Source organism: Panthera leo, chromosome C2, assembly GCF_018350215.1.
Source record: "Panthera leo isolate Ple1 chromosome C2, P.leo_Ple1_pat1.1, whole genome shotgun sequence".
Lineage (NCBI taxonomy): Eukaryota > Metazoa > Chordata > Mammalia > Carnivora > Felidae > Panthera > Panthera leo.
The window spans coordinates 98,086,034-98,107,069 of record NC_056687.1 but is presented as its reverse complement, the minus strand read 5'-3'; the positions used below and the strand labels follow the sequence as shown (position 1 = coordinate 98,107,069).

General features: G+C 38.5%; 1 protein-coding gene across 1 annotated transcript in view; it reads right to left on the bottom strand.

The window, feature by feature from the left end:
- Positions 1 to 21,036, bottom strand: part of SERPINI2 (serpin family I member 2) — a 31,165-nt gene that overhangs the window by 6,092 nt on the left and 4,037 nt on the right. Inside the window, exons 2-6 of the mRNA XM_042903606.1 lie at positions 19,373 to 19,603; positions 17,609 to 17,803; positions 17,338 to 17,530; positions 5,755 to 5,852; positions 1,796 to 1,882 (exon numbers count right to left, since the gene is read on the bottom strand). Coding sequence (XP_042759540.1) covers positions 1,796 to 1,882; positions 5,755 to 5,852; positions 17,338 to 17,530; positions 17,609 to 17,803; positions 19,373 to 19,603 — 804 coding nt within the window. The remainder of the gene's footprint in view (positions 1 to 1,795; positions 1,883 to 5,754; positions 5,853 to 17,337; positions 17,531 to 17,608; positions 17,804 to 19,372; positions 19,604 to 21,036) is intronic.

The window sequence follows — 21,036 nt, the reverse complement described above, 5'->3', positions numbered from 1 at the left end:
TTCAGCTCAAAACAACTCTTCTGACAAAATGGCTGATTCTGATGCCCTTCAGAATTAAGTGCAAAATATAAAATGCAAGGCACTCTCCTACCTGAAATATCAGGGCTATGATGCCCAAATTACCAGCAAATACAGGTAATTAAGTATTCAGGCAAATTATGTCTGAATTGATGATAGAATACAAAAAAAGCATAGTCAGTGTCACTCTCGTTCTCATTTGGGTGAGTGCTTGAGCTTTTTTTGTTCTTGAGCATCCACTGAGCAGATGCCTGAAAGTCAAAATGCTCACACTTAAACCTATTCTGATGTGTAATACATCAGGGGGCCTGCTGATCCCCGAGTGATCGTTATGGCCTCTTCGAGAACTCTAAACATTAGAAGCCGTGGGTGATAGTAGAAAGAGTGCTGAACTTGAAGTCAGGGAACGTGATTAGAGTTCATACTCTGCTGTCAATTAATAGTATGACCGTTGGCAAACCAGTTCACGTTGTGGGCCTGTTTCTTCACCAATACAGTGAGAGGATCAGGCGATGATCTGTAAAGACTCTTACGTCAAAACAGCTGGAAAATTTGTCTACATAGGCCAACAACTTCATCCAATGCAACTTATTTATTTCTCCTATATTGAAATAACCCATCTCTTCCAATCTACGTTCCTTGAGCACAGTAATGCAAAGTCCTTCAGGAGAGGACAGAATGGTAGTGGGAGTCTGGTGTGACCCACCCAGATATCAAAATCCATTGGCACTACCTAGCATTACAAATTAACCAAGAAATGAACGACATGGATGTAAATTTACAGAAATTTATCAGTAACACGGTGTAAAGGGTGCATGTCTTTGACATATTGACTACAATCAGAGTAGTCTAAGGAATTAAAACAGGAATTATGAGACATTCATGAAAGTGGCTTTTGCATTTCTAATGAAATTCCCTCCAATGATTTTTGAGTATTACTTGTGTGCAGCCTAAGATATTATTCAAAATACCATTAATTCAAGGAAATCCGTCAAAAGGAGTGGTTCTCAAATTGTTATGTGTACACACGTCACCTAGGGACCTTGGAAAACAAAGATTTTGATTAAGTAGGTCTGGGGTTGGGCCTCAGGGTCTGCATCTCTAATAAGTTCCAAGTGATGCTGATGTTGCTGGTCCATGCACTACACTTGGAGTAACAGGTGGCTGGAAGCCACTGTTACAAGCAATGGTTCTCAACCTTGGATGCACATTTAAACCACTTAGGGAAACATAAGAAAATGTCAGAGTCTGGACTGCATCTCCAGAGATGCTACTTTAATTATTTTGGGAGGTAGACTGGGCATAGGATTTTAAAAAGCTTTCCAGGTGATTCTAACGTGCAGCTAAGTTTGAGAGCCACTGGAATAGAGATAATGACAAACACCGTATTAGAAAAGTAGGGACTTGCCTGGTGTAATAGAAGGATGAAATTAATTCAGTCCCTTAAAAGTAAGCATTCCTGGACAATAAGAATTTCTTGTTTGAGCCAGCCTACAGTTTCCTCCACAGGTCCTATCTCCTAATTGGCAGGTAAAATCCCATTTACAAATAAGCAAATATCAGTAGATGGGCCTCATCTCCTAACCAAATTCCTTCCCTTCCCTTTTTTATTAAGCTGCGGCTGCAGAGATGCAAAAATAGCCAATTTCTCTTTTCTTCCTATAATATACTAGGCAGCAGGAGGGAAACAGGAGATCTGGGTATGCAGAAACGCCAGTGCTCTAATGTCGCGAATTCTCCCCCAAGTCTTTTCTCGTGACAAAACCATTTGTCCTACCGGTTGATGCCGCAGCTTCGCTCCCATCTTCATTTATCTCAAAAAAAACGTGTTGCATGACTTGGGAAACAAATACCTCAGCTGAATCTGTTGGAAAATAGAAAAGTGTATTTAAGGATTAAAATGTCAGAGCCATTACTTATTGGGTCCCATGTTAATTAACATTTTCAAGTGAACAAAGAATAGGAAAAAAAAAAAACTTACTCCAAGTTACTTAATTTGCTAGAGATGACGGTGGCTTAGGTTCGGCTCTTGCAAAAATGATACAGAGACCCATAGAGAGAGATCAAATTTAGCCCAGATACAAAAGAAAAGACAGAAGAGGATAAGCCTCAAATCAGGTATCCCACTAAGTGAAATATTTGTATGGACAGAAGGTTTTGCCCCCTTAGCTATGGTCTACAGACAAGATGAAAAAGGCTTTTCAGATTTAAATTAATCCCACCCTATGTATTCAACCTCAAAGCCAACTTGCCTTTCAAATTCTGTATTCAGTTTTGATCTGACTTTAAAACAAAATTTACTTTCTTTCAAGACTGGTGAGGCTATGAAAGTCTAAAGAGCTTTTGTGTCATCTGTTACAAAATCACTTCAGAGCTATGCTTTAAAACCTGTCAAATTTCTCAGTGTAAGATAGTGTCTTACAACATTCTGTTCCGGTGTGGATACAAGCTGAGAGAACATGCCCCTCATCTCCCCTTGGTGGAACTGATGTGTGTGTGAAGCGTTTCTGATCTTGTGACCTGCGGGGATAGTCTCCTTGAGAATGGGGAAGTGAAGCCACGAGTTCAGAAGCCATCAGCCATTCCTGCTGTGTCAGGACCACTTAGATCCGACAGTGTCCCCCAGAGAGACAGCGGAAACATGGTCATGGGTTCAGTTGTGGCCAGAAGGTAAAGGAAGAACCATGGGCCTGGAATCTTGAAGAGAAAGGAGAAAAGAGAGCTTTATCTCTCTTGGGAGAGAAAGCTGATGTGATCACGCAGACTCCACCCAAACCACCAGATTTAGAAGGATTCAGGAAGAAATACCTTACTAACGGTAACCAGCTCTGACAGCTTACGGAAAGGCAGAGCCCCACAGGTAAGATATAGAAGTCATCAAAGGGAAATTTGCATAAAAAATGGCTTCCTAAAAATAAACTCCAAATAGCTTGCGATGTTTCATCTGGGGCCCTGATTACCTCTGCTACCCTCCTCTCCTCAGCCAGTAGCTCCAGCTCGAGGTCAGGTATCAAGGCGTTAGCCCTAACTCTCCTGCCTAATACCCCCTTCTCCAGAATTTTCCTTGACTGGCTCCCTTGATCTTCAGGTCCCCCCAAAGTGTTACTTCCCAATCCAGTATTCCCTTCCCACCCTAAGTCTGCTTTTATCTGACCTAATCACCTTTTCTTCCATGATGGTATTTTAGTTAATTCACAGCATCCATCACCTCACTATTTAATTAACTAATTACTTGTTAATTATTCATCAGTAGATGTAGACTTCACTAGAAGAGGAACTCTGTCCATTTCATGCATCCCTAGAAAACTGCCTGGCACGTCATTGGTAGACAATAAATACTTATCAAACAAATAAATCAAAGGATATAAACATGTCCAGAGACAGAGACACATAAGATGGAAAAGAGGGGGCATGCATATCTTGAAATGCAAGAGAATGGTCTATTAAAAGGTCAGGCAAATAAGCGTGTTCTTTCCTAAGGACTACTTAAAATAAGGTAAGATTCACATATGGCACCCAGAGTAGAGGACCTAAGGCGCCATACCAAGGCAAGAGTGAAGAACAAAAAGCATGTTGGGATGGAGTGGAGAATTTCACCCACTTTAGCACTGGTACCAGATCAAGTGACTCCATGGCTATTAGACTGGGCCTCTGGACTCATGTATCCTGTCTTACCACAAAGTAGGCCTGATCTTGGGAAAAGAACGGGACCTGACAGATAATAGACAAATAAGGAATCTGGACTCTATAAACTCACTGATTTCTCAGGTTTGTAATATTTTTTTTCCTTTTCTATGATAATTCCAACTATGTCTTTGTCAAATTAAGAGGATGAGAACCCTTTTACAGCTTTGCTAGAAAACATCCAAATAAATATTAATGTGCCATTACCCCACTTTTTTTTTTGTATTTAACATTTATTGAGCATCTACTCTGTGTCAGATGTTGAACGAGGAGATTTACATCCATTCTTTCTTTTTTTTTTCCTCCACCAGGATTTATTATCTCATTTAACAAATTAGAAAGCTGAGGCTCAGAAAGGTTAAATATTTTACTAAAGGTAACACAAGAAGTAATAACAGTGTGAAGTCAAACATTCATCTCAAGGTTTCCAAAGTAACTGTCTGAAAACATTTCATCCAAAGCTTGTGAATTATATGAGTATAGGATAGTAGCTCTTGTGTAAATATCCCAAGGCACTGGTGTTGGACTGATTCACAGTAGCTTTTAGTGAATGTTTATTGTGCAAATGATATGTAGGGATAGCAGGGAATGTAGTGTTCTCTTAATGTCCAGATGTAGGGCCAGTGGCTATTTTATTTCAGGCAGTAAGACAGAACCAAAGCAGTTAAAGCAACTCAAATAGGCAACTCAGGAGAGAAAGAGCAGAAAGTGTTGGATATTTGTTTTTCTCTACTTAAGGTTATCCTCTTGCACAAATTCTTTTATATAGCATTTTGGAGGTATTTTTGTGATAAATCTGCCTATGAAAGGAAATTTTATAGAAGTCACAAATTGCTGGGGATTTGCAGGGTGAGTGGCTGTTTTAAATGTCTGAGGTATAGCAAGCGAGCTTCTGAAGGCCAGAAAGAAGTTTAACAGGAAGAGGTGCTTGACAAATGGCTTGGTTTATTTTAGGTTGGCAAGGTGGCTGTGTTCCAGGGCACACTTAGATAGCATCGTGTTGCAGTATTTAACGTTCACTGCCTCATTCCTGATGCTGATGAAATTGTCAGAGAAGTCAGATCTATCTGTCAGTGTGAGAACAAGTAGCTAAATCATGTGTGAAGGTAATAATGAACATCTGTCACCAGAGTACCCCACCCACCTCCTCCACCAGGAAAGCTCACTCATTCTGTTCATTTACCCACATAATTGATGAGTGAATAGATTAATGAATACTTCTCCAAAGCCCAGAAATTTACATAGGAATACACAATATTTCCATGTGATGATCCAAAACTCCATCAGACAGACAAGCTTGTAAGGTTAGGCCCCTTTTTATAAAACAGAAGACTGAATTTAAAAACAGAAGACTGAATTTAAAAGCAGGTAAGAAAATGGGGACACATCAGCCCTCTTTGTCCATTTTTTTTTCTTTTTAGCTGGTAATTTTTGAACTAGCAGGTACTGCCGGGACAAGAAAAAATAAGAGTGTATGGGCTTTGTTGTGTGAGTGAGCATCTTAGCCATGTGCAGTTTCCCAGGTGTGAGTTAGCACAAAAGCTCCATCTCCGGGGATGTGTGGTTAGTCTTAAGCTGAAACTGCAAGCTTCAGATTCATTACAATTTCTAGGTTACGTTCATCACCCAGCAGCTTGTGGATGCCTATTTCATGGGCTCCAATATTACCAAATTAACATTTGCAAATCGGTTTATAAGAGTTTTATTAGCTCTGCTTAGATGAGAGACTCAACGTTGTAATTTCCATTATTCTGATCAGGAAATCCAAACAGGGCTGAAATAAAAGCCCCTGTAATACTTTACCTACATAGTTTTATTACAAGCATGGTTAGAAGGCTTAGCTAACATTCCAAAATGCTTTCTGACTTTCATTAAGGAAAATGACTTAAATGCAAAATAAAGTGCTTGTTTACAGACGGCTCAACATGACTATGACATTTAGTTATCATGCATGTATTTTCTGAGCCCGAATGCTCTTTCAGATCAGTCAGTTAACAGATTTACTAGGAAAACATATTAACCTAATAACATAAGACATACTTATCATATTACCTGTTATTCCAGAAAGGTCACAGCCACCACTAAATATCTCAGTTATATTCAAAGAATACAAAGCTTCTTTGAAGTCTAATTTTTGTTCGACTTTAAATCTGTTAAAAAAAAAATGAAGAGGAAAAGTCTTGAAAAACCGTGCACCGTTATGCTACCAAAATGTTTTCTATAAAATGGATGACTTGGAAGACAATATAATGTGAAATCTTTTGTTTTCATTATCCCAATTGCATTTTCTCATATATAATACCATTTTCCCCGAGCTCCCCGAGTTCTGAGGTTGCTAATAACTTGCTTCCCAGATAAATGGTTGGTGAGAAGGGGGAAGAAAATATTATATTTTTTGAAGTTGTAATTATCTAATGAAACAGGGCGAGAGTTCTAAGTTTTCAATTACTTGGCTCCTTCCCTAGAAATGTAAAGTTTCCCTCCAGCAACCACATACACTGTTTTTCACACCGTCAAAGATGGCTCCTGGCATACATCCAAAATCCTGTGGAAAGGGAGCAGGAACCAACAGCCCTTGGAGAAGACTGTTGGCTACCGAAGTACAGAGAGGCATTAATAATCTATTGTTCTTCCCATCTATTGTCACAGCTGATGTGACTTCCTTCACTTTATGGACACACCTAATGTCTTCCCAACAGGTCCTGTGAAAGGGGTAAAACACAGAAAGGAAACTAAAGATAAAAATTATAGGAGGAAACAAATTGCTGGCCACTTCCTTTAATGCAGGGCCCGAAGTTAGGACCCTAGCTTCCACTCAAGTCTTCCAACCTCATTTTGCCTGACGTGAAGACCTTAACCAGAGACTCTCAAAGAGTCTCTCAGGCTGATCTGTGATTCCAAGCTAACAGAACACTGATCCTCACTTTACCATTTCACTAAAAAGGAAGCAAAAAGAAAAGCTAGTACTTACCGACTTTACAGATGCCAGAAGCATCGATGTGCCTTTTAAAACCAGGTTGGAAACTTCATGAAAGAAAAAAACAGGAAGTTCTGTATATGTCTTACATCAGTGAGATTCCAGAGCAAGTCCTGCCTGAGGAGCTCAGTCTGTGAACTGATGGGCATTTGCCCCTGTGCTGTCCAGTTTGGATACAGACAAGGCTGGTCAAGGATGGAATCCTTGCTTAACTAATAGGTAGGCCCATACCAGGAGCTAGAAATTAGCTTGAGCAGTCAGTCCAATTAGATCATTGTTTCAGTTGCCAAATATTCAGCAGTCTTTTTAATTATAATTCTTGAAAACAATGAACATGATATGTCAGAAATTTACCGGGCCTGAATTATATCTTGGTAAAATATTATATACTTTTTGGAAAATATTAACTTATTCAGAGCCCTGAGTATGGGGTACAACATGGGCATTAAAATCTACCGATAGTGATTTAAAATCAGCTTCTTTCTTTTCAGTTCCAGCTAAGAAAGATAATAGGCAACATGATGGGTTTGAAGTCTTCATTTTTTTTTTTCTGTTTTTATTACCACATTCTTTTTGACAACTAAATGGAGGATAGGCATCTAAAAGGTGGAAACTAAATGTTCTGCTTCACCTAAAAAAAGGCTATTTTTAGTATAATAGTTTTAGGATAATGACAAGAATACTGCAAGACTTATTACAACTTTTAATAACGCCTAATTATCAGTGGAGAGTCATTTAAGCTACAGTCCTACCTGTAATATAGCCCAATGAAACCTACAGCAATAGAAACTCATTCAACCATTTAATAAAAGTATAATCTACAGCCAATTTCTAATTAGCCATAATTACTGGAGCCACGAATAGCCAGGTGTGAAGTAGCACTTCCATGTGTTAGACACTTAATATAGATTATAGTTTTTAATCTTCACAAAAACCTGAGAAAGTTAGTATTCCCATTAATTAAGAAAGTGGAGGACAGAGGAGGAGGATTTCCAGGCTCGGGTTCAAGATAGGACACAGAGCTGGGATTCAAATTCAGGTCCATTCCAAATCAAAGTTAATGTGCTAACCCACGTTGCCTTCTCATCAAAATATAATTTGAAGTCATAATCTCAATCAATATAGATACAGCATTCATTATGTACCTCTTCCAAATTTTGTGAGTCTTAATATTTATTTTAGATGTGGTTCATTTCCCCTTTTCCTTGACCCTCATCTAAAATTGTCAAAAGATGCATCTAAAGAAAAAAAAAAGAAGAAGCAGCAAAAAGACTGGATAGACAATTAACAATTAAGTAATCACGAAATGAATATTTCAGCAGATGTAAACATTATCTATTTGCTTAAAAGCCAACAGTTACTGCCAGGCAGGAGCACTGGGCTTGAAGCGGTTTAACATAGGTAACAGGTGCAGAAAATGAAGGAAAAAAAATTAGCATTTCCATTTTAAGATGGATCCACTCCTGGTCTGCAGGCCCTAGTGTGGATTGGTGTTGTCCCTTCCTCACCCTTTACACCCAGCACTCTTGGTTATTGACACAAAGCCTTGGATGGGTCTCCCTTGGGGTCCCTATCCTCAACATTTGAAATCCCACTCTTGGACAGTAGTGGGCCTAGATTATTATATAAGTACATGGCAGTTTCTGGTCACTTTCTAACCAATCACCTGAAGTATATTTGTGTGTGTGTGTGTGTGTGTGTGTGTATCTATGTGTCTGTGTCTGTGTGTGTCTATGTATGAAATACTCTGTTAATCTCAAGGACTGAACTAAAAATGCCTTCTGTCACATACAAGACATATGTGGACACTGTTTAATGTAAAGTCAAGATTCCAATTGGTATCAGTGTCCAAAAGGTTAAAGTAAGTGAACATTTTGTAATCATTACTGCAGTTAGTCATGACATTTCTATTCTCATATTCAGCTTCATTTACCCTGAGATCACTTTCACCCATATAGCTCATATTCACCTGTTTGGAGACCCAAAGCTGGCCAAAGCTGGGACTGATTTCTAGCCCAGTAAGAACATACTTCATGTCCTGTAGAAGGTGTTATCTCCTGGGCACTGCCTCTCTATAGCTCATGCTGCTCATTGTATCATGGACACTTGCTCTGTTCTGTGCTCTCCCTCATGCTTGCCTACATTACACCTGTTTTCTGACTTTCACAAGGTTGGCTCTGCCATGTATTAGCTGTGTAACCACGGGCAGGCATTCACCTGTCTGTACCTCATCTGTAATGTGCATATAAAAATTGATATTTATCAAATTTATTTGGGGGATTAAATGAGATGAGGTAAAGCAAGGCAGCATCTAGGACAGTGTTGGCACTCCAAGGGATGTTTGATATGTATTAAAATGAGTGAGAATAATAATAAAAATAATAATAGATAATACTGAATACTAAAAACATTATAAACAGGATTTCATGTAACCTGCAAAGTAACTCTGTGAGGCGTGTATTATCATTGTCCCATTTAACATTTAAAGAAACATCTTAGGAAAGTTCATTAAAGTTACACAGTAAAAAGGTGGCAAAGCTCTTGGTCTTCAGTATTATATTCTATTTGCCATGATCTCGTCTCAACAGTTGCTAAAGATACTGTGAGATGCCACATCAGTCAATATTTTTGAAGAATGATACTTCTCACAAAGAGGTTATTTAGTTATTACTATACTCTTGAATAGAACTGTAGTATTTAACAAGTTTAAAGACCCAGAACACCGAAAACTCATTGACAGCTATGAAGCCTCCCCCAAAGAAAACAGATGTATGATGATCCATGCATACATTTGCTAATAGTGTCAAGGGCTTCAAGGACTCTCAGAAGTCTACCACAGAACTCTCTAGAAGTCCAAGGTGCCCAGCTAAGGACTGCCACAAAACAATAAGAAATCAGTCTTCTCATTTTCCTGGTAAGTCGAACTTAGAACCTCAAATCAATCTATTTCTTCTTAACCCAGATCTCATTAGTCAATACTCCACCAATGTCTTTCTACGTCACCAGTTCTTTGCTATTCCCAATGAGTCTGTGCCCTTTAAATACTCACTACTTTGTGCCACGTATAATTGCAGTGGTTTCTTAACTAATCTTTTGGGCTTCAGCCTTTCCCTCTCTAACACATCTTGAATGTCACTACTCTTCAGATTAAAGCAATAAAAGTTCATTGAACAACTACTGTTTTTCAGATGCACGCTTTGTGCTGAGGTCACAGAAAGGAAATATACATAGCTCTGACCTCAAGAAGTTTATTGTCCAGTGAGGGAGGTGAAATAATAATGTTAATATAACTGCTATGCAGCAATAAACATGAGATACTCGGAGAAGTTTTCCCAGCAGGGAAATGGGAAGATGTGTTATCTTGAATGGAAAGATCAGAAAAGCTTTCTAAAACCCAAACTTGGTTTTAAGGACCAATAGAAGTTATCCAGAAACATGGGGATGGCAGTGGGAAATAGGGAAAGGGTTCAGACAAGTTATCCAGCATGAACAAAGGCATTGTGACTACCACATACTTCTCTCTAAAACACTGCCTTCATCATTCCACTATCCTACTTGGAAATTGTCAATAATTCCCCTTTCCATATGGGACTTAACCCTCTTGATTCTTCTTCTTTTTTTTTGAAGTTTTTTTGAGGTGGGGGGACAGAGAGAGAGTGTGCGTGCAAGTGAGGGTGGGTCAGAGAGAGAGGGAGAGAATCTGTGCTGACAGCACAGAGCCTGATGCAGGGCTCGAACCCATGAACTGTGACATCATGACCTGAGCCAAAGTCAAGAGTCGGACATTTAGCTGACTGAGCCACCCAGGTGCCCCTCAATTCTTTTTTTTTTTTAATTTTTTTTTAACGTTTATTTATTTTTGAGACAGAGAGAGAGCATGAACAGGGGAGGGTCAGAAAGAGAGGGAGACACAGAATCTGAAACAGGCTCCAGGCTCTGAGCTGTCAGCACAGAGCCCGACGCAGGGCTCGAACTCACGGACCCGACCGCGAGATCATGACCTGAGCTGAAGTCGGCCGCTTAATCGACTGAGCCACCCAGGCGCCCCCCCTCAATTCTTTTAAAGCCCAGTTCAAGTTCTTCCCTTTCCATAAAGCCTTTTTTTATAACTCCAGTTTCTGGTGCTCCCTTCCCCCCCCCCCCCCACCCCTCTCTCTCTCTCTCTTTTTCATGAATCCCTTAGTGCTTACTGATTGGACCTTTCTTTTAATATTTACTGTGTACTGCTGTATATTGCTAGTAAATTTCTTGTACAAATCTTGCCCACTCCATCTAAGTGGTAACCATCTTATCAGTGGGGAACATGTCCATCACTTTGCATCTTTTCCAGTTCCTTGTCCATAGTGGGGTCCCAATCAATCTGCTTTTGAACAGGAGATAAAATTTCTAGGAAGTAGCGAACCAATAAAACCATAAGGCTGTAAGACAGTAGTCATAAGAGCTAATTCTGTCTCCCAACACTTAGTTGGATGTTGATCAATTTATTTTTTGAGTGACTCAGTTTCCTTCTCTGTAAAATGCAAGATGTAACCAAGTCAGACTGTAGAACCACAACATTTAGTATTAAAATACTTTAAATTAGGGGCACCTGAGTGGCTTAGTTGTTTGACCATGCGACACTTGGTTTCAGCTCAGGTCATGATCTCACAATTTCCTGAGTTTGAGCCCTGCATAGGGCTCTGCACTGGCTTTGTGGAATTTGCTAAGAATTCTCATTCATTCTCGCGCGCGCGCTCTCGCTCTCTCTCTTTCTCTTTCTCTTCCCCTCCCCTGCTTGCACTGTCTCTGTCTCTGTCTCTCTCAAAATAAATAAATAAACTTAAAAAACTACTTTAAATGTCCTACAAAGTTAAAATGCTATATAAATGAAAGTTACTTCTTCATTTACCTTATTTGCATGTATAAATAATCACTTTTGCCCATACACATAATCATAAGAACATGTTCTCAGAATGTTTCTTATATAGAGAAGATCTGATATATAGAAAGTGTGTGTCAGACTCTTTAATCTGAGGAATTTTGACTGCTATCATGTTTTCAGGATCCCGTATACATTTAGACAAAGTAACATGATTATTTTAGCTGCTATCCAACATGGGGTAATTCTAAAACTAGATATCTGGTATGTTACAAATAATAAACACTAGAAAGCACTCTAGCATTTTTAGTCTATATCTTATTGACCTTGATTCTAAACTAGTCATACATTAAAGGAAAAGAAATGTTTCTTAAATAGTAACTATAATCTAAATAGTCATTCACATGTTCCTTCCTAGTGTTACTAATATACAAGCATTCTTACGATTAATTTTTCTCTTGTTGGCATTTACTAAATTTTGCCACCAAAGAGGCTTTTATTTTGTTTTACATTAACAGAACTTAGCATAGTTGGTGTAATGGATTGAACTGTGCCTTCCCCCATTCATATGTTAAAGTCCTATCTCTCAGTACCTCATAGTGTGACCTTACTTAGAAACAGGGTCATTGCAGATACAATTAGTTAGGTCAAGGTCCTAATGGAATAGAGCGGGCCCTTAATCCAATATGATTAGTGTCCTTATTAGAAAGGAGAATGCCATGTGAAGAGAGATGGCATATGACAATACAGGCAAAGATTGGAATGGTGCATCTATCAGCAGAGGAACACCAAAGATTCTGGATCACCACCAGAAACTGGGCAGAGAGGCAAGAAAGGATTCCACACAGGGGCGCCTGGGTGGCTCAGTCAGTTAAGAGTCCAACTTCAGCTCAGGTCATGATCTCACAGTTTGTGAGTTCGAGCCCAGCGTCAGGCTCTGTGCTGACAGCTCACAGCCTAGAGCCTGCTTTGGAATCTGTGTCTCCTTCTCTCTCTGCCCCTCCCCCACTTGTTCTCTGTCTCTCAAAAATAAATAAATGTAAAAAAAAATTTTTTCTTAAAGAAAGAAAAAGAAAGGATTCTACACAGTCTCGGGGAGGGTGGCTTTGCTGACACCTTGATTTTGGACGTCTAGCCTCCAGAGCTGTGAGAGAATGAATTTCTGTTGTTTTAAGCCACCTAGTTTGTGGTCATTTGTTACAACAGCCCTAGGAAACTAATACAGCTGATTAAACTATTCAGTTTTACTAAAGTCTTTAGTTACCAATTTGAAAGCATAATGGATTCATCCAGATACAAAAGAACCATGGCACTGAGTAACAAAATCTAAAATTGTCAGTCCACCCTAAAGTATTTACTCAGCCTATATGGTTTTCCCTCTCTGTACTGAACACGGATTTTAAGTGGGTATTTTTTCTGTTGTGAGGAAATTATTCATTTGGGAGAAAATGTATGTCAGAACTTCCAATCCATGATCTTAGTGCTCAGGAAACTTAATTCAATAAATGTGCCCTCATGGACTAAAATTGTTTGTGAACTTAACAAATAATCAAATCATTCCTTTAATCAATCAGAAGACTCATCCTTTTGTGAAAAGTGAATGCATTTAAGATTTTTTTAAATGTTTTATTTATCTTTAAGACAGAGAGAGAGCATGAGTGCAGATGGGGCAGAGAGAGAGGGAGACACAGAATCAGAAGTAGGCTCCAGGCTCCGAGCTCCGAGCTGTCAGCACAGAGCCCGACGTGGGGCTCGAACTCACAAACTGTGAGATTGTGACCTGAGCTGAAGTCGGACGCTCAACCCACTGAGCACCCGGGCGCCCCAAAAGTGAACATATTTTAAATATAATGTTGTATTAATGTGATGGAATAATTAATAACAAAATTTTCAATATTGTGAATTTAAAACACTCATTTTATTTCTCTAGAGAGGTTTCCAAGAAAATGGTTGATGTTCTATCTTTCATTATGCTGCACATATGGGAAAGTTTCAACAGGATCCTCACAGGGAATGAATTAAAGTGTAATTGGAAAGTTGAATTCTGGTTTTGAGGTATTTAAAATTAGATAAAGGGAAATAACATAGAATTGGTTTCTTTGAAATTATTTATATAAATTAATTCAACAATATTCATTTAGCACATACTATATACTATGAAATGCTCCAAGGACTGTGGAAACCAAAATGACGGAGACATAATCTCCTGTTCCAGAGCTCACATTTTAATAGGATACACAAGAATGTGAGCAAGAGATGGAAATGTAATGTAATAAGTGTTATAATGTAAATTTGTATAAAATGTTCTAGAAATAAAGATAAGGGATGGTTGAGTCTAAGTGAGCATGTTGGGGAAATGTACACCGAAGAGTTGATTGTGAGGGGAAGATGAAGGATGAATGAGAATTCCCTGGGTAGATACCATGGAGAAGGGCCTGCCAGACAGAGGGGACAGGCGTAAGAGAGACTGAGAAGTCAGAGAAGACTTTCTACTTTGGTACTGGCTGGGCAGTGATCTTAACAAAGAAAGAAAAATAGTCATCACTTATTTAACATCTTCTATTTGCCAGACTTTGTGTTATGAATATAATTATGTAATGAGGTACTATAATTGAAACTTTAAAAAAATGTTTTAAAAATCTTTGGTGCCTGGAATTTATTTGAGAAAAGGGAGGGAGTACAACTGCCATTTAATGTTTCTGCTTTCATATCACCAAAGATCTACATTCACGTTTAAGACGAAGTGTTTATTTGTTTGGGAAAAGCAACACGATGAAATTTCCATTATGCAAATAGAACCAGTGGGATGGAAATAGTGAAGTTTGAAATGATGAGGGTATAATTTATTCTACATGGTATGAAAAGGTATCCACTGAAGGTCAGAATCTGCTGATGTCGATTCTGATCATGACTGGGAATCTGGCCTCAGAGATGGGAGAAAATCTGTGTTTCTTTCTGCTGGGAAAAGTTGGAAGACTCCAAATGCTGGGTTGGAGGGAGATGAAAAAGACTCTGGGTGAGGGTGGGTTCTGGTACCATGACAGCGATAGGCTAAGGTCAGCAATGGACAGGAGAAGACTCCCTGGTTACAAGACATGGCTTGGACTCCAGAACACTCTTCCCTGACACCTGGTTTTTAAATTACTTTCCACCTTAGAAGCCTCTTTTGTTAACATAAAGCTGTCAGTAAAATTTGGCTAAACATTGAAGTTGTTCTTGTATTAGTTTGCCAAGGGCTACCTCAACAAATTACCACAAAGTAGGTGGCTTAAACAACAGAAACTTATTGTTTCATGATTGTAGAGGTCTAAAATTAAGGTGTGGGTAGCATTGGTTCTTTCTGAGGACTATGAGGGAGAAGTCTGTTCTAGGCCTCTCTCCTCAGCCTGTAGATGGCCATCTTCTCCTTCTGTCTCTTCATGTAGCCTTCCTGCTTTGTGTATCTCTCTATCCAAATTTCTCCTTTTTATAAGGAATCCAGCCGTGCTGGATTAGGGTCCACCCTAATAACTTCACTTTAACTTGATTACCTCTGTGAAGACTGTCACCAAACAAGGTCACACATTTTGGGGGGAATGGAAGTTAAGACTTCAACGTATGAATCAGGAAGGACATAACTCAAACCCATAACTGTTTTTCTTGGAGGAATCAAAAGAGAAGTCTGTGTCACACTATGAGAGAAGTTGTATGAGAAGTGTGGCCAGTTTGGAGAAGCTGATGATAAAACCAAAGAGTCTGCTGTCCAGAATGTAGTAGCCTGGATGGAATTGTCGTCTGGGCGACATTCTTACGAAGATTCCTAAAATGTTGGAGAAGGGAATTCTGAAAAAAGCCTGTATTTGCTGTTGCCAACTGAGTTTGAAACTTATGCATTATTACCTAGGCATTTGTTAACTAGGCTGATGATGCTGGGGCCACCTTGGCTACAAGTGTCATTATTCCAATTTCATACTAATAAAACCACAACTCAGGACAACTGATGACTCTCCTAAGACACCACTGTAGTACAAGGCATGAACAATTTTCAAACTCAGTGTTTTTGGCCCCAAACAGTGATCTTTCCAAAGGAAAAAGAGAGAGAGAAAAATAAATTTGAAAATAAATAAGTTAATTCCCCAAACTGTTATTAGAAGATAAACTGTCACATCACTTTATCTCCAATGTTTCACACATAATAGGAGCAAAAACAAAACAAAACAAGCAAACAAACAAAAACAAAACACCCAAAACTCTTTGAAAGACTAAATCACATCCAGGTAGAGATATACAGGGATGCTAGGGAATTAGAAGAGAGATTGGTGGAGAAATTCAGATATTAGAGACATGAAGAAAAAGGGACAAATAAAAGAGAGTAAGAAGAAGAAAATTCTGAAGAAACAATTCTAGTAAATATTAGCTGGGAATAGAGAGAAAAACAAATGTAGGTCAGGGAACAGCACAATTTTACAATGGAGAGAAAAATAAACAGAAGTGAGGAGTGCCCCAGGGGTTAAAGAAAGAAAGATTTTTCAAGAAAAAGGAAATAGTAAATAATATTAGGATCAAGAACCTAGAGTAAGGGTGAGAAAAGCATAGCGTACCTCTTTCTCCAGGATGACAAGGAAGGTAGAGGAAGAGAAGATTATCAAAGATGTATACGAATTTTGAGGTGAAGGGTAGGGATGCAGGTTTGCCTAATGATATGTTTTATTTAAGGAACAGGAAGTTGAGACATATGTTGAGAGTAAGAGAAATCAACATAAAGCAGCGCCTGCAGAACAGAAGTTAAATTTTGGTGTGGTGTGTGTGAGTATTAAAAAAGGAAGTTCTTTGAAGAGAAATAAGGAATCCCCAGCTCCAGCCTCAATGATGCCAGAAGGGACTGCTTCCTGGGTTTTTGCTTAACAAAATTAATAGTTGGGGAGCAGGAATGGCTTTTGGGGTAGATTTGGGGTTGAGGATGATTAGGGAGAAATCAGAGCAGAATAAAGACAAAATAACAAAAAGCATTAAAAAATATTATCTGCGAATATGATTACAATGACTGACTGGATCCCGGCTTAGTGGAAAATGCAGGAAAAGCCAAGACATTTAAGTGGCAAAAGGCCTGGAAGAGGGGTGCACAGACCATCCAGGCTTTGATGAGTTTGCAGAAAATTTTAGAAACGAAAGAACAGAATATCATCTATTAGACATCTGCCTCTTTTAAAAAGTGGAGATAGAATGTGAATTGAGTTATTTGGGCATAACTTACTCTGAAGTTTCTCCTGTTGGCTAGAAGCATGATATTTCGAAATCAGTGTTTATATTCTTGTTTCCTGAGATAAGCCTTTGCAATTTCCATTTTGTATTAACTACCTAAAACTCTCCATAGGACTCTATTTAAATTCAATGACTGTTGGAGCACCGGTGGTCAAAGCTGGTGTAACACATCTTTTAATTGTGGTACATTGAGTGGTTGGGGGATTTCATCTTCCTTAAATGTAACAGAAGACAGATATTTAACATTCCAATTAAGAGATCAGAGAAAGGTACGTCTATATACTAAAAAGAATAAAAATTCCTTTTTATCCTGATGTTCTAGCTTGAACACTTACACCTCTTCATCTATTGCAGAGAATACTGGGTGCTTAAATTCAGTCCCCCACGTGGCAGAACAGTGCCTATGGAACAGTAGTTCCATAAAGTGGAGCTACACTTCCAAATGCATTTTTCTTTTCGACAATAGCCTTTTCAAATATTTGTTATATTTTAGCCAGCTATTCAAATTCCTCCATGAGTGAAAACCTAAGAGCTGGAATAATAAAATAACGTTACCAACCTAGGGAGGCTGATTTCCACTTCCTCTTCTTGCATCTCAGAGAACCATTTCAGGATTCGATGCGCAGTCATGCGCTTTTCCATTTCTTCTATGTTCACATCTTCTGCAGGGAGTATGATGATTAAACTAAACTCGTCACCTTTATAAGGTAATTCCAAAACCTGGTAGTTCACGGAGGAGTCAGAAAAATAGCCTGGAACGGAGAAATAAAATATTAAATATTCTTGGCAATTCCCCAAATCATGCTTCAAAGCATGATTTCTCATCTCACCATATTTTGTTCGCAAAAGAGCCTTCATCATTGGAACTTTGACTGCTGCACCATCTTTCTTAGTAAAATTCATCAACTGTGTGTTCTCTTTTGTGAACTTCTGCTTCCAATCGCCCTTGAAATAAACAGCATTCACCAGGATGAGCCGAGTCAGAGGGCCAAATTCTTCCCCAGAAAACATGTCTTTAATTTTCCCTGTGAAGTGGGTGCAGGAGGAGGCAGAAAGAGATGTGCAAGAGCGACTCAGTGGAATGCTTTAAACAGAATTAAAGCACAAATTTCTTTTGCAGGTCATTATAAACGGGGTGCTTTATCATCTAGCCTTGGCAATTTTGAGAGTAAAGAGGAGCACTGTTACTTATTTCACTTAGAAACAGGTACAAATGAGATCTCACTAGGAACCCGGAGATACGAGATTGTCTTAGGCAAACCTGGACAGACCTGCTATTGGACCCTCTTCGGCGAGCTTGTTTGTGTAAATCGTTTTTCAGCCAGAAAGAATGAAAACTGAATGTCCCTTCCTGCATATTTATTGATGATTTTCAAACTTTATTTCAAGTTTCTCCAGCAGGTCAATCAGAATTAATAAGTCAATGGTACACTCAAACCTTCTATTCCTGTGGCTACAGCCACTGACCATTGGGAAGGGACAAGAATGGAGTTGTTAGTATGATTTTCTTCCTCTAAACAACCAGTTTGCTATTTCTATGTCCAGTGACTATTTCAGTTAAGAGATAAAAGCACGAATGAGTGCCATGGAGCTGTCTAGGGATATTCATTTTGTGTCCCATCAATGGGACTTTCCTGTGAACGCTGCTCAAAACACCCATCTCACATTTTGAACCATGCCTCCCTGAATGACGCTTCCTATCAAGAATATGGTAGCATCTTCTGGGCTGATGGCTCGGAGCCTGGAGCCTGTTTCCGATTCTGTGTCTCCCTCTCTCTCTGCCCCTCCCCCGTTCATGCTCTGTCTCTCTCTGTCCCAAAAATAAATAAAAAACGTTGAAAAAAAATTTAAAAAAAAAAAAGAATATGGTAGCATCATATATCATCATAATTTTTGGTAGCAGAATGAATGAACAAACAAACTACTGTTAATCAAGGCCTGATATATGCTTGTTATTTCTCATACATTATTATCAAACCTGCTAATAATCCTGAAATATTTTAATAGTATCCTCATCTTAGATAGGGCATAGCTTAGAACCGGTTAGGATTTGAACTCAGATCTGAAGGACTTTAAGCTTGTGTTCTTTCTACTATGTCACTCCATAATCCCTGAGGAATTTTTGCTAGCTTATATTGAGATTAAAGTTTAGCTTACCATGTTTATGATAGGGTTATCCACATTTATTATTAAACATTAACCCATCCAACGGAGATGTGTTAATTATTTACAGTATATGTGGGAAAGAAGGCAGTTGAGGCCGACAGATCTAATTTTTACCTGGCCCAAGATATTACTTCGGCTGTCATAGATTAAAAACCTATGCTTAAACAAAACTTATTATTAAAAGTTTTCCATTAAAAATTCTCTAAATAGGTGTCGCTGAAAAAACCTGTATGCTTTTCAAAGCAGCTGACAATTTCTCTCAGTTTTACAATTTAGTATTAATTTGAATAACAGGGAAGCAAAATGGGAGGTTTGATTCCTCTGAGCCACAGTTTAACAGGGAAATATTCAACCATTCTTTACTTTAGGATATTAAAAACCATGAATACAATGGCAAATAATGATTTTATGAAAATGGGAAACTTTACCATCTGTTTTGCTTTCCACCCAGGTACTTATTGTCTCTGCAGAAGCCTTTGCATCTTGAAAATCCACCAGTTTTATGGCACTCTGAAAAAACTCCTTGTTGCTATGGAGATACTGTTCTTTCACTGTGAATCCTTCTTGAAGGTAGAGGGCATTGGCAAGATTAAATGTAAATTCTTGCCTTTTCTCTGAGATGGCAGAGAAAAATGACTCCAGCACAGAAAATTCTTCTCCTAAAAAATAATTATAATGTATACTGACATATTGAACAACATAAAAACAACAGCTTTTCAGCTTTACTTCTAAGTGTTGATTCATATCACCATTTTTTGCACCCTTAGGTAAAACTAACGATCCTTTCTAAGTTAGTATAAATATTTTAAGCATTTATCTTCATACAATATGCATTTTATAAAGAACTCAGTTCTTATATAGAAAAAAAAGAATGTCCATGTAAATTTGAAATGTGTCAAAAACAAGAATGTGCATTTAAACAGGCTGAAGGAAATTCCCTTTTTATAGTCAAATTTAGCTCATTCTTACTTGTTGGAAATTTATCTTTAGAACCTCATTCTTTGCATAACATGCGATATTTATGGAAGGAGAATACTAATGAATACTGATGGTGGTATGACAGTGATGAGCAATCCTTTTCGTTATTGCTTTTATTTCAGCTTAAGAAAGTTCTCATAAGAGATGAGCAATGGCACCTGTCCAAGTTTTGAGATTTATGAGGTAATCCCTGTAATCATCTCTAGAGATGTGCAAGAATCAGAATTGCCTATTTCTTCAGGTTCATGAATGTATATCCTGTGACTGTCTACATGAACAGTACCAGTCTTAACCATTCCAACTATCACCACTAGTCAACTGAGTCCAGTAGAGTCAGTTAAGAATCACTGTTGGCCTATTATTTATTTACCGTTGGATTATTCTGACCACCATGGATTGTCGGGAAGATACATGTGCCTATGAGAGAATTCAGGTTTGATCTTTGTTCAGAGGCTTCCTATCCATTACCAAAAATATAATGTTTTTCATTCCTATCTGGCTTACTCCTGGAATTCAATCATTAAGTCTAGGAACTCTATTTCAAATCAAAGTTTCTTTCAGGGCCATTGTTATATTTTGAGTTACATACTAAAAATACCACTTTCATAACTTAAAAGTTGAGTATGCCTAATTAATCTTTATTGAAGAAAATATAAATCATTCATCACTAGAAGATACCCACTGAATAAAGAGAGAAAAGTTTTACTGAGAACTTGTCTTGAGTTGTCCACTGGAAATGTGATGGCGGCCGGGGGAGATGCGTCTGCGCACTTTAGCAGAGAGCTAGCAGTCAATGAGCATCTTTGTATAAATAACAGCTTCCCTCACAGGTGGGGGAGGAGGAGGGTTTCAGCCCAGTGGCCTCATATCTCGTCTAGCTGAGTGGAGCTTACATTTCCATTCCCACTTGTCTCCTTGTCCTCCCCTGCTCTTGCGCAGGTACAACCCACATAACCATATCGCAGGCCCTGGGAGGTATATTTCATTATGTTTCAAACTCCATGATGCTGCATTCTGGAGATATAGATACAGATATAAACAATCTTAGCCCTAAAAACTTACTTCCCTTAGGTTGGATTAGAAGAATTTCAGTAAGTCTTTACAATCCTAGAAT